The 13,506-nt window shown below is 35.5% G+C and overlaps 1 protein-coding gene across 1 annotated transcript in view; it reads left to right on the top strand.

The window, feature by feature from the left end:
- The window catches only part of LOC145325922 (DNA helicase MCM8-like), a 106,174-nt gene that overhangs the window by 6,567 nt on the left and 86,101 nt on the right, over nucleotides 1-13,506 (top strand). Inside the window, exon 8 of the mRNA XM_080168931.1 lies at nucleotides 1,601-1,673. Coding sequence (XP_080025057.1) covers nucleotides 1,601-1,673 — 73 coding nt within the window. The remainder of the gene's footprint in view (nucleotides 1-1,600; nucleotides 1,674-13,506) is intronic.

Below are 13,506 nucleotides of genomic sequence, written 5' to 3'. Positions count from 1 at the left end.
GGAGCTTAAAATCACTTGCTCTCGTTCGTGGATAGTCCCCTTTTGAACATTTATTCACAGGCAAACAATAATCAAACATTGTAATTTGACTGGTTGTTTAAAATAAATAAAACTTGGCTTTTGGCGTTTTTCGAGGAACACTCTTTTTTTATTCTCTCTGTATTTGACATGTTTTAGATTAAACATTTACTGGTTAAGACAGGATAAATACATAGACAATTAATGTAAATTGTAGGTATGTAATTGGAAGACTTAAAAGATTTTAGCGGGTTTTAGAATTTATTGTTGGCGGATTTTATTCCTAATGGTTGAATTTAGAGGTAGTACACTCGATATTACATAAATAAATCGTACCTTACTACCTACTACAGGAATAACCATTCCAAGTTTTAAAATGATTGGGCAATTAAAATATTAACGATAAGATTTATCCTTTATGGACTGACGTACAGGCCCAAATGGGAATACCTACTACAGTAACTTCTTTTGTGTGAAGTCAAAATATTAATTCCCCTATAAATTTTCATTTCTTATCCTTAAACATGCAGTAGAAATAATTATTTATATTAAACAACTTAAAACTTCAAGGTACTAAAAGTTATTAAAGTGGAGCTCAACTAATCCAGACAAAGTGTAGATCCCAGTTCACAAAAGACAAAGGTCGACCTCTGGTAATTTTAGATCGACCTCTAGAAGCTTTAGGTTGACCGATTTTATAAATGTATTTGTTGGTTGTACTTGTTTAGGTTGACCTACAGAAAAAATCGGTCGACCTTTAAAAGTTATTTGTGAACTTAACATAAGTATTTAAAGAATCTAAAATAATAATTTACGGACGGACAGACCGTACATAAATGTATGCAAGCTCAAAACAGGATAAATCCTATGTTTTATCTTTTCTAATATTGAAATAAATGACAGAAGATTAACATTGACGTTAGTGTCTTATTTATAATCACAATAGGTATAATCTAGATACATGCTCTATACAAGCCAAATAGAAAATAGTGGATCTCCAATCCGCCAATTTATTGGTTAGACAGTGTACAGATTTTGTTATGTGAAGGGCTGTTATTTTTTCATTTCGTTCGAATAATGAGTTAGTTATAATCAGTCGTGTTTCTTATGATTAAGCTTTTCTTGGGTGAATTATATTATGTAAAAATTTGTCTTCCATCGTATAATGTGACATAACATACTTAATAAGTTTGCATTTTTATTATTGGAATGAATCGTACACAACAAAAAATAAACAATGATGCTTTAGAATTTTCTTTTTTTTTTATGTTTGACGGATTTTTAGGCCAGTTTGACCATCTAGATATACTATATCTATTATATTGCTGGGAGGGAGGGGACATTGGGCTGTTTATTAAACTAGTCCCCAAAATCTTATAAGAACGTTTTCTTAATCGTTGGCTTAACAACCTTGTGGATTTTTATTGCATATTGATTAGTTGGTTAATATAGTTGAGTATCCAAATGTTTCAACCACTAAATCTAAAGAAGGGTTAGTTTTGTGTATCATCGTTTGGGATATATCGGCCATTGTCTTATCCCTTTAGATCCATGATTATATTGAAATTACTTAATTTTGCAGGAGCTGAGGCGACGAAAAGGAAAAGAGAACGTGAACTTTCCAACAATTCGAGCAAGAATTATTTATAAACAGGGAATATATTCGATTATATACATTACATATCTTCCAATATCCACACTTTTCAATTCATCTATTATTTAAACTTACAATTGAGACAAACGAGTATAGACCAACTGCGGTTTTTTTTACAAAGAAATGTTTTAATGGAAAGTTTTACTTACTTTTTGTTCATATGATATACCTTTAAGCTTTGGGCTTGTTAGAATTAAACTACCTATCGACTTAATAGTTATTTCTCGTATCGTATTATAAACAGCTTTCCGCGGATACATTTCTTATTCGTAGAAAACTGGATAAATACGATGCTAGACATAGTTTTTTCGTATAGATGAGAACCGGTTCCTATCCACAGGATTCGAATGAATACGAGAAAACCTGTTACATTAATTCTCTTGTTTTTATTTATTTTAAAGATTATATGAACAGTCTTATCTGAAAATGTCTTTTCAACCTTATCTATTATTTAAAGGATTTCATTTCGTGGTTGTGAAAAAGTCATGTACTTTTAGCTTTGTACTGTACAATTACATACTGAACAATACTCTTTTCAAATAGATCTTTTAAAGCAAAACGTATAATTATAAACTGTTTAAAACATACAATACAAGGTGAAGGAAAGTCGTTTGCAATTCGATATAAGACGTAAAGCAACGCTAGAAAAACCTTCCTAGGACCTATATCGTTTTTTAATATTGAAAAATGATCTCTTTTTAATTTTTTAAGTTAGGAAAAATAGGGTCTGATTTTTCTAATTAAGATCCCCCTTTACTATCTAATTACACAAATAGCCAGAACGATCTTCAACTGCTTATTAGCTTTTTATTTTTTTATTTTTTTTGTCTGAAGTATTAGAATAAAATGAGACGTAGGCTATCAGACTGTTCTTTACCTTTTTTTGCCGCTTTTCTGTTCTTAACTTTGCGCAGGCTTTATTCTATTAACTTAGTTACCATACAAACAGGATTCTAAAGGGATAAGACAATAGCCGATTAATCAATGTCAATCCCCAATGATGATACACAAAATTTCACCTTTTGTAGAATACAATTACAGGTTGAAATGTTTGGACACTCAACTTTATGAACCAACCAATCAAAATTTAGTGAAAGTCCCCAAAGTTGTTAAGAAAACGAATCAGAAAACATTATTATTAAACTTTGGGGACTACTGTAATAAACATCCCATAAACCATGTCATCCAAAAAAAAATCATAGCTTTCAATGCTGCGCTTAATACGGAAATAATTGTCTTATTAATATATTTATCAACTAGCGGCTTCGCCCCTAGGCTCTAGGGGCTTTGTCCCAAGAGGTTTTATCAAACTAATTTTTCGTGTTTTAGATTTAGATTTTTTTTTTTGGGGGGGGATTTTTCATTTTTTGGGGGGTTAGGGGTGTCCCACCTCCCAAGAAAATAGTTATAAACCTTCCCGGGACCTATGAGAAGCTACCCTGTAAAGGAGAACCCGATCGGTTCAGCGGTTAGTGAGATCCTTCGCTACAAACAGACAAACAAACATCGTTCTACTTTGTATTATAGATGACTCTCTATTTTGATATTAAAAGTTTGCTCTGAACTCTCCATGGTAACATATTCTGTTTAAATTTTGTGTTGGGTCAGGGATAACAGGATAGGTTATTGGAACTTTAATTAATCTTCAAGTAAAACTAAACAGCTGAGGTTGATTCTTTAAAAAAAATTGGGTCGCTGCATTGCTAATGCGGCAAAATCGTTTTTGTGAAAAATCCTCCAAAATCATATAAAAATCTACAAAAATTAAATAAAATCATAGATGGGTTTTTAACATAAGATTTTATTAAATTTTTTTACATAGATTTTTAAAAGCGAAGCTTTTCTATAATTAGGGTCGGTCCGTACGTCCGTCTGTCCGGCTGAGATAGATAGCTTTTATTCGTTAATTTAGGCATGTTAGAATTGTCCTATCGATTTCAAACTTTGCATGATGATTCCTGTAGTAGTTAGGTACAATTTAGTACGTCCATTTTAAACATGTTGATTTTTATACTTTTTAAACAAAAAATTTTTATGTGATCGAATTATCCATTTGATCTGATTTTTAGTTTATTGATCCTGGGACAACAAAGAACAATAGTATAAGCGAAGCAACTCTATAATAAAGTCCTAAAAATGTAAGTATGTCCATAAACATTATCCTGTATCAAGCAGTTTTCCATCAAATTTACTTACAATTTTGCTTTGACTCTTTCGATACTTTTATATTCTGATTATTCAGTTCAGACACTACAAGTGTTAATGTCCGTTTGTCCTACCGTTTCAGTGCTTCGCTTTTATGGATGTTGTCATCCTTGTTTATGTGATTTTGAAGGATTTTTCACAATATCTATTTTGCCTCACCAGCGATGCAGTGACCCTAATATCATTTTAAAGAATCCACCTCAGCTGTTTATCTTGATAACCTGGTAAAGATTAATTTATCATTCATTGTCCTATCTCTATATCCCCCAGGTCGGAGTCAGAGAGTTCAGGGGTCACAGTCACAGAGTACATTCGAATAGAGTCTTAATTCAAAACAGCAAAATAACACCAACATTAATATTAATTTAATAAGGATAACAACATCCATAATAGAAAAGTCTTGAAACGGTAAGACAAACGAACATTAACACTTGTAGAGTGTCAGAACTGAATAATCAGACTTTAAATTTATATAAGTCGAAACAAAATTTTAAGTAAAGTTGTTGAAAACTGCTTAAATACAAGATAATCTTTACGGACATACTTACAAGTTTAGGGCTTAATTTTAATCAGAATTCCAAAAATCTGATCAATCGAATAATTATATCATAGAAAAATTAGCTGTCAACGTGTTGAAAATGAACGTACGGACATTCTAGTAAAGATTATAGAGTTGCTACGCTTTCTTAATCGTACCAAACTACTACAGGAATCACCATGCAAACTTGCAAAGTATGAAATCGATAAGATAGGACAATTCTAACATACCTAAATTAACGAAATTAGCTAAACGTTACGGACTGACGGACTGACGGATGGATGGACTGACGAACCAACCCGAATTATACAAAAGCTTCACTTTTAAAAAGTGTAACAAAAAAGCGAAAGAATTTGGTTGTTCATTCAGGGGAAAATATTGTATTAGGTAATTTGTCGTATGATTTTTTTTTGGTTGTAATGTTCGGACACACGGACAAACACTTGTTTGCGCAGCCTCTTTCAACCACCTTTCTCTATTTTATCTCTCTTCTCTCTCTCTCTTTCTCTCGCATTCTCTCTCTTTCTCTCTCTGTCACATTATTTCTCTATTTCGCATCTTTTATATATGTTGCTCTCCCAATCTTTTTTTACCCCGTGCCTTCGGCATTTCGGGGCTAAAAAACTGGTTTTACTCTTATAATTGTACATTTTATATTCCCGGAAAGCTATTTATATAGAAATAACTTTTATCATCTTTGGGGTGTTGTATATCGTTCCTTGTCTTATCCCTTAGAATCCCTGTTCAATCCTTTTTCTCTACATCAATAACTATTACCCATGGAGAGGTATAAAGATTTTAACAGATTCATTCAAACACACAATTGAAGAAAATAACTTTAGTAAATGATTGGTGGGTGGGATTTAACCCATAAAAATTTGTTATGGGTATTTTTGTAATAGTGTGGAGAGTTTTACATCTATAGAACCCACAAAAAAATTAAGATTAGGATATATGCAACCCACCCCCTGTAGACGCCATGCATTTGGAATTTTATAAGGCCTTCCCCCCTCCCCCCCCCCCCACTGCACTCTTCATAAAAAACTAGCAAGCCTGTGTTTTTGTTCCTTTTTTTCGAATATTTCTTCCTATTTATACATAGTTTTCCTTTGAATTTTCTAACACTACTATGGCCCCAAATAATATTAAATTAGCCAGAGTTCTATAATCTTAATATACCAAAGTTGATGGATATCGTAGTTTCCTTTTCCATGAAATTGTCTGGACTGTTGGGGCCAAGGACGTCCTTTGCTTTATTTGGAAATTTCTTTAAAATCAATATTAAAATCAAAGTATGTCCTTGTTAAAAGCGAAGCTTTTCTATAAATAGGGTCGGTCCTTACGTAACGGATAGCTTTTCGTAAATATGGGCATGTTAGAATTGTCCTATCGATTTCAAACTTTGCTTAATGATTCCTATAGTTAGGTACGACTAAGAAAGCGTAGCAACTCTATAGTCGTTTACCAGAATGTCCGTACGTCCATTTTAAACATGTTGATTTTTAACTTTTTTAACAAACATTTTTATGTGAAATAATCATCCGATTGATCTGAGTTTTGGAATACTGATTCCTATTACAATAAGGTATAATATATTAGCAAATCATGTCTATAATCAAGTCCTATAAATGTCAGTATGTCCTCAAACAGAATTCTGTATTTAAGAAGTTTTGCAACAAATTTATGTATAATTTTGTTAAAACTATAAATATATTTATACATTGGTTATTCAGTTCTGACACTCTACAAGAGTTAATGTTCGTCTGCATTTCAGAGCTTCGCTTTTATGGATGGTTTCATCCTTCTTATATAGCAAATTACAAAAGATTAACACCAAATTGTTGTTTTGTTGATTATCTTTAACTTAAATATGATAAGTGATGTCTCTATATTTCTTAATTGTTATTTGACTGTCTGAATTTTTTGAGCTTTGCTTATTTGAAAGTAGTCAACCCAGTATTTTACAGTATTCCTTAATTCAAATTTGCTGATTTGCACTGGAAGCTTAAAATATGTTTATCCTTTACCTATCCTACTTAACTCACGTAAAAAATTGCATAAATAACTTTTGAAAGTACGCTCATGTAAGTTTCATAGGTATATTTGAAGTTTTTTTGTTATGTATTTTTCATAATAGATTTTTTAAAATAGATGACTTGTCAACTTTTTGTTTATCCGAATATAAAAAAATGGCGGCAAAATCATTATTGGGTGATTTTTATAGCTTTGTTGCTGTTCTAGATTCAGTATAAAGGAATAAAAAAGGTCTAAAAACGAGCTTTTAAAGAACTGGTACCTTAAATATAATCACATATATATATTATACTTGGTCCTATGACAAACGCAGGAGTGACAAACAACTGAGTGGACACTTAACCTAACCTAACCTATTCTAAACCTTATTATAGGTTTTTTTTTATTTTTAACTTTTGCGGGGGGCTTATTTGCATATTCATATCTTGACCTAACCTATCTTGTTAAATTACATAAGGGTTTTTTTTTTAATGCAACCATCTCGTAATCAGTGAGCAAATGGCACTTAGAATTCGAATTTCGAGCTGAAATTTTGCATGGGTAATCCTTGGTAGGTCTATTTTCCCTAAATCGAACAAAAAGTTGGAAAAGTAATGGCTGGCGGCTGCAGCTCAGCCGTTTAGCCGTTTTTGCCTATTTTTAGGGCAAATTCATCATTATTTACGTAGGAATCAACTTTTTAAAACATAGTTTTGGTTTAATTCATATTAAATGATAGCAATAACCTTTTTTTTAAATTTCTAGTACCAGCTGCTAAACGGCTAGAACCGGCTGAAAACGGCTGGGAGCGGCCAAGAGTATGAAGAGTAGATAGGGCTTGTGACATGTCTAGGGGTAGGTTTTTATGGGTGCTGAGCTCAAAAATACTACTAAAAATAGTGACGGCCAATCCATATGGCAGCTGGGTTACAGCTGCAGCTCAGCTGCGAGCGGCCAAGAGTAGAATGAGTAGATAGGGCTTGTGATATGTCTAGGGGTAGGTTTTTATGGGTGCTGAGCTCAAAAATGCTACCAAAAATAGTGGCGGCCCATCCATGTGGCAGCTGGGTAATGGCGGCAGCTCAGCTGGGAGAGGCCAAGAGTAGAATGAGTAGATAGGGCTTGTGACGTGTCTAGGGGTAGGTTTTTATGGGTGCTGAGCTCAAAAATGGTACCAAAAATAGTGGCGGCCAATACATATGGCAGCTGGGTAACAGCTGCTGCTCAGCTGCGAACGGTAAAGAGTAGAATGAGTAGATGGGGCTTATGACGTGTCTAGGGGTAGGTTTTTATGGGTGCTGAGCTCAAAAATGCTCCCAAAAATAGTGGTGACCCATCCATGTGGCAGCTGGGTAACGGCGGCAGCTCAGCTGGGAGCAGCCAAGAGTAAAATGAGTACATAGGGCTTGTGACGTGTCTTGGGGTAAGTTTTTATGGGTACTGAGCTCAAAAATGCTCCCGAAAATAGTGGCGACCCATCCATATGGCAGCTGGGTAACGGCTGCAGCTCAGCTGGGGGAGGCTAAGAGTTGAATAAGTAGATAGGGCTTGTGGGATGTAGCAGTTACCTAGCTGCCATATGGATGAGCCGTCACTATTATTGGTAGTATTTTTGAGCTCAGCACTCATAAATACCTACCCCTGGACACGTCACAAGCCCTATGTACTCATTCTACTTTCGGCCGCTCCCAGCTGAGCTCCACGTTACCCAGCTGCCACATGGATGTGTCACCACTATTTTTGGTAGCATGTTGAGCTCAGCACTCATAAAAACCTACCCTAAGACACATCACAAGCCCTATCTACTCATTCTACCCTTGGCCGCTCCTAGCTGAGCTGTAGCTGTTACTCAGCTGCCATATATGGATTGGTCGCCACTATTTTTAGTAGCATATTTGAGCTCAACGCCCATAAAAACCTACCCAGAGACACGTCATAAGCTCTATCTACTCATTATACTCTTAGTGGCGCGCAGCTGAGCTGCAGCTGTTACCCAGCTGCAATGTGGATGGGTCGCCACTATTTTTGGTACCATTTTTGAGCTCAGCACCCATGAAAACCTACCCCTAGACACATCACAAGCCTTATCTACTCATTCTACTCTTAGCCACTCGCAGCTGAGCGCCACTATTTTTGGTAGCATTTTTGAGCTCAGCACCCATGAAAACCTACCCCTAGACATGTCACATGCCCTATGTACTCATTCTACTCTTGGCCTCTACCAGCTGAGCTTCGGCCGTTACCCAGCTGCCATATGGATGGGCTGCCACTATTTTTGGTACCATTTTTGAGCTCAGCACCCATAAAAACCTACCTCTAGACACGTCACAAGCCCTATCACAAGCCCTATCTAATCATTCTACTCTTAGCCGCTCGCAGCTGAGCAGCAGCTATTACTTAACTGCCATAGGGATTGGCCAAAACTATTTTTAGAAGCATTTTTGAGTTCAGCACCCATAAAAACCTAATCCTGGACATGTCACATGCCTCATGTACTCATTCTACTCTTGGAATATCTCGTCTGAGCTGCGGCCGTTACCCAGCTGAGCTGCGGCCGTTACCCAGCTGAGCTGCGTCCATTACCCAGCTGCCATGTGGATGGGCCTCCACTATTTTTGTTAGCATTTTTGAGCTCAGCACCTATAAAAACCTACCCCTAGACACGTCACAAGCCATATCTACTCATTCTACTCTTGGCCGCTCGCAGCTGAGCTGCAGCTGTTACCCAGCTGCCATATGGATGGGCCGTCACTATTTTTAGTAGCATTTTTGAGGTCAGCACCCATAGAAACCTACCCCTAGACATGTCACAAGCCCTATCTACCCTTTATACTCTTGGCGGCTCCCAGCTGTTTTCAGCCGGTTCTAGCCGTTTAGCAGCTGGTACTAAAAATTTTAAAAAATGGTTATTGTTACCATTTAACATGAATTAAACCAGAAATATGTTTTTAAAAGTTTATTCCTACGTAATTAATGATGAATTTGCCCTAAAAATAGGCAAAAAACGGCTAAACGGCTGAGCTGCCAGCCGCCAGCCGTTACTTTTCCAACTTTTTGTTCGATTTAGGGAAAATAGACCTATCAAGGATTATTCATGCAAAATTTCAGATCGAAATTCGAATTCTAAGTGCCATTTGCTCACTGATTACGAGATGGTTGCATTAAAAACCCCCCCCTTAACTGAATATTTTAGATACCTGCTGCGTTTGTCCACTCCGATGTTTGTCACTCCTGTGTTTGTCCCGGAACCTATATGTCTGTTTACAAGTAGGGTTGGGCCAGATATCCGGCCATTTTCGATATCCGGCCGGTTACCGGATATTGAAACTAACCGGATATCCGGCTGATTTTACTGCCGGATATCCGGTTATCCGTCCGGATATCCAGTAATTTGCCGGATATCGAGCGTTGGCCAGATATCCGGCCGGCTATCGGATATTGAAACTATCCGGATACCGGATATCCGGTATCCGGACAAAAAAGTATCCGGCCCAACCCTATTTACAAGTTATCTATTCTACAACGCTATTGGTCGTACTTAACTTTTATTTTCTTGGAAAAGCAAGTTTCTATTATAAAAGTTGGATGTATTAGCTGAAATCCTTTTCATCTTTTGTCTCGTCCAATTTTTGTTCAAGTTTATCTTATTATAGTTCTAATACATACAATTCTTGGGAACTCTTCAAATAAAACGGTTCTGATCTTTACTGTTGCTGGGAGTGCAGCTACTTTATTTTATAGTAAAGGCCTGTCAGTATGTCCAATGTAACGTAGGCATGATAATGATTATTAAGACTTCTATTTTCTTAGTTGAATATTATTATACCTTAAGAAACAGATACCTATATAGTATAGATGTATATACAGACAACTACCTCTACTCATTTTTCAAAAACGACTTTCGTCTGCTTCTAAATTATTTTCTGCTACTTGGATGTGATAATATAAGCGACACCATTGGTTGATTTTCAATGACCCAATTTGAAGGATGCACAAGACGGTTGCGATGGGGAGATACAGTTATTTAACCCTTTCTCCCTCTAGTGTTTTACTCTAATCCTTAAGATTAAGAATATAATACTATCGGCTTCTCCCCCCTAAGGTCCTTTAGGGGAACTTGAGATGTGTGCTTCTGCTTGGAGGGGTGAAGTCGACCCTCCCTCCCACTATATTCAATTTTAGTTTTAAAAATAAAAAGTAAACAACTTTCTGGGTTTGATTTTTTTTCTAGGGGTGATTTTTTGTTACCCGCCCCCAAAATAGTTACAAATTTTCCCAAGACTCATGAAATGCTTTTTTGTAAAGAGAACCATATCGGTTCATCGGCTCTTCAAGATAGACAGACATGCCCTCAATTTTTAAAAAGATTTCTATTTACTGTTCTTTTTTAAAGATGACAGCTTATTATTAGGGTTGGGCCGGATACTTTTTTAACCGGCCGGCTGGATATTAAAAATAGCCCGATATCTGGCAAATAACCGGATAACTGGCATTATAAATCAGCCGAATATCCGGTGACCGGATAGTTAAAATATCCGGTATCCGGCTGGATATTGAAAATTGTCGGATATCCGGCCTAACCCTACTTATTTGGCTACGCTACTTTAAAAAATTTTGTAGTCTTTTTATAGAATGAAAAGAGGTCTATTGAAGAGATAGACGTCATTTTTTCCAGAGAATCATTTAAAGGAATTAAAATATAAACTTTATTTAGATGATCTCAACCTAATTCATAAGATATCTATTTATTATACTAAGTAGAACTTGTAGTTTTAAAAAGAAATAGTTTTTTTTTTCTTTGGGTTATTTCTCTTGGGAGGTAGGTTGTTCCCTCCCCCCAAAAAGTCATAAACCATTCCTGGACCTATGAGAAGCTACTTTGTAAATGAGAACCATAGCGGTTCAGTGGTTAGCAAGATCCTTTGGTACACAAGCAGCACAGACACACACACACGCTCTGAGATTTGACATGGCAGTTGCTTTTAATAGGTACAATATGGAACTGTACAGAAACGGCGATGGAACCGCCGCTCCCGCCGTAATCTGCCGTTTCCAGCCGACATTTTTTGCCTTTTCTCGCCAAATTAGACAATTTCCAATTTGAGATAAACTTTTCTATTCATAAAAATTTCCCTTATATTTTCACTTGACTTTTGTCAATTTCTTTATAAATTCCAATTATTCTAATTTGGCAAGAAAAGACAAAAGAAAAATTTGGCGAGAAACGGCGGTTCCATCTCCGGTTCTTTCACAGTTTCATATTGTACCTCTTTAAATCAACTGCCATGCTAAATCTCAGATCCAGCGTGGCCATATTCTTCAGTATACTGAAAATCTTCAGTATTCTTCAGTATTTGGAAATTGGGGCTTCAGTATTTTCAGTAAATACTGAATATTCAGTATTTGAAAATTTTATTCAGTATTTTTCAGTTTTTGGAAATTTTCATGATTCAGTATTTTTATTATTTCTTAAATTCCAAAAAATTTTGCATAAATAAGATGTTTTTTCAAGTAGTTGATGTCAGATTTTTTTCGGTGCTTCGCGCCTCACTTTACTTTCCTTTAAATTACCCTATAACTTTGTACATTAATTTTGGTTTTTTTATGGTAATCATAGACGTCAAAGGGGGGGGGGGGTAAAGGGGCGATTACCCCCCCAAATTTTTTTTCATTTTACCCCCCCCCACCCCCCCGTTTAAAATTTACCCCCAACCATTAAGGAGGGGGTATTTACCATCCCCACAAACAATTTTGGGGGGGTAAATCCCCCCCCCAAAATAAAAATCTCTACCAAAAAAATTTTGCGCGCTTCGCGCGCATTTTTTAATACTAAATATTTAATAAAATTTAAATTACCCCCCCCAAAAAAAAAATTTTTACCCCAGGGGGTCAATTTTGGGGGGAGTAAATAAAATTTACCCCTGCTAACAGATTTCAGGGGGGGCAATTAACCCCCCCCCCAAGCAAATTTTACCCCCGGGGTAAATATTTTTTGTGGGGTAAAAAAAATTGCGAGCGCGCGAATTTTACCCCCCCCCAAAAGCGAATTACCCCCCCCTTAAAAAAATTTTACCCCCCCCCAAAAAAAAACAAAAAGCTTGGACGTCTATGATGGTAATATACATTTTTTTTTCAATTTCATCTCAAATATAAATTTTTAAATATTTGAGATGCTTTTATACAGTATTTTTTTTAGATATTTTTTTTTGTCTATTAATAGAATGAATAATCTAAGGTGAGTACTTTGCATGATTATTAAAGGTAAAGTTTTTTAGCATGCTCTTAAATTAACTAAAAAGTATTTAAGTTTTGTAATCATTTAAAATATTTATCAGTCATTTTCTGCTTAATTGGTGCAAGAAAATCTAAGAGGCAAAATTAAAAGGTCTTTAAAATATCCCCCAAATTATAAAGGTATGATATATAAAATTTTGAAATGAGGAATCATATAAAAAAATACTTATTCAGTATTTGTATTTTTTTGTTCAGTATTTCAGTATTTTTTTCTTATTTTAGGATTCAGTATTTTCAGTATTTCCTTTTTTTTCTTCAGTATTTTCAGTATTTTTTCTTATTTTAGGATTCAGTATTTTCAGTATTTCCTTTTTTTTCTTCAGTATCAGTATTTTTTTGGTTGTGGCCACACTGCAGATCTGTAACTCTTTATTTAATTGAGTTCCTTTGACTTACAGTTTTGGTTTAAAAAAGTGTCACTCCCGCCTTCCCCCTTCTAATCCTTATAAAACAAACAGGATGCCTGTTTGTCTAATTGTACCGAAGGATCTAGCTAACCGCTAAACTGATATGATTCTCCTTTACAGTGAAGCTTTTCATAGGTCAGGGGAAGATTTAGAACTATTTTGAGAGAGGGTAATTCCCCCCTCCAAGAAAAATATTTTTTTTACTTTTTATTTCTAAAACTAAAATTGAAAGTGTTGGAGGGTTGATTATTTCCTCCTTCATCTCAAGTGCCAATAGAGACCTCTAGTGGCGTAGCCGCTAGTCATTAATATAGAATCAACACTAGAAAATATTAAAGAATTTGAATAGAATTGACGTCACCGCAAACTTTATTTGA

Source organism: Acartia tonsa, chromosome 8 (genome assembly GCF_053477335.1).
Source record: "Acartia tonsa isolate MP-2025a chromosome 8, ASM5347733v1, whole genome shotgun sequence".
NCBI classification, from domain to species: domain Eukaryota; kingdom Metazoa; phylum Arthropoda; class Copepoda; order Calanoida; family Acartiidae; genus Acartia; species Acartia tonsa.
The sequence above is the reverse complement of the archived record's forward strand: the minus strand, read 5'-3'. Positions and strand labels throughout refer to the sequence as shown.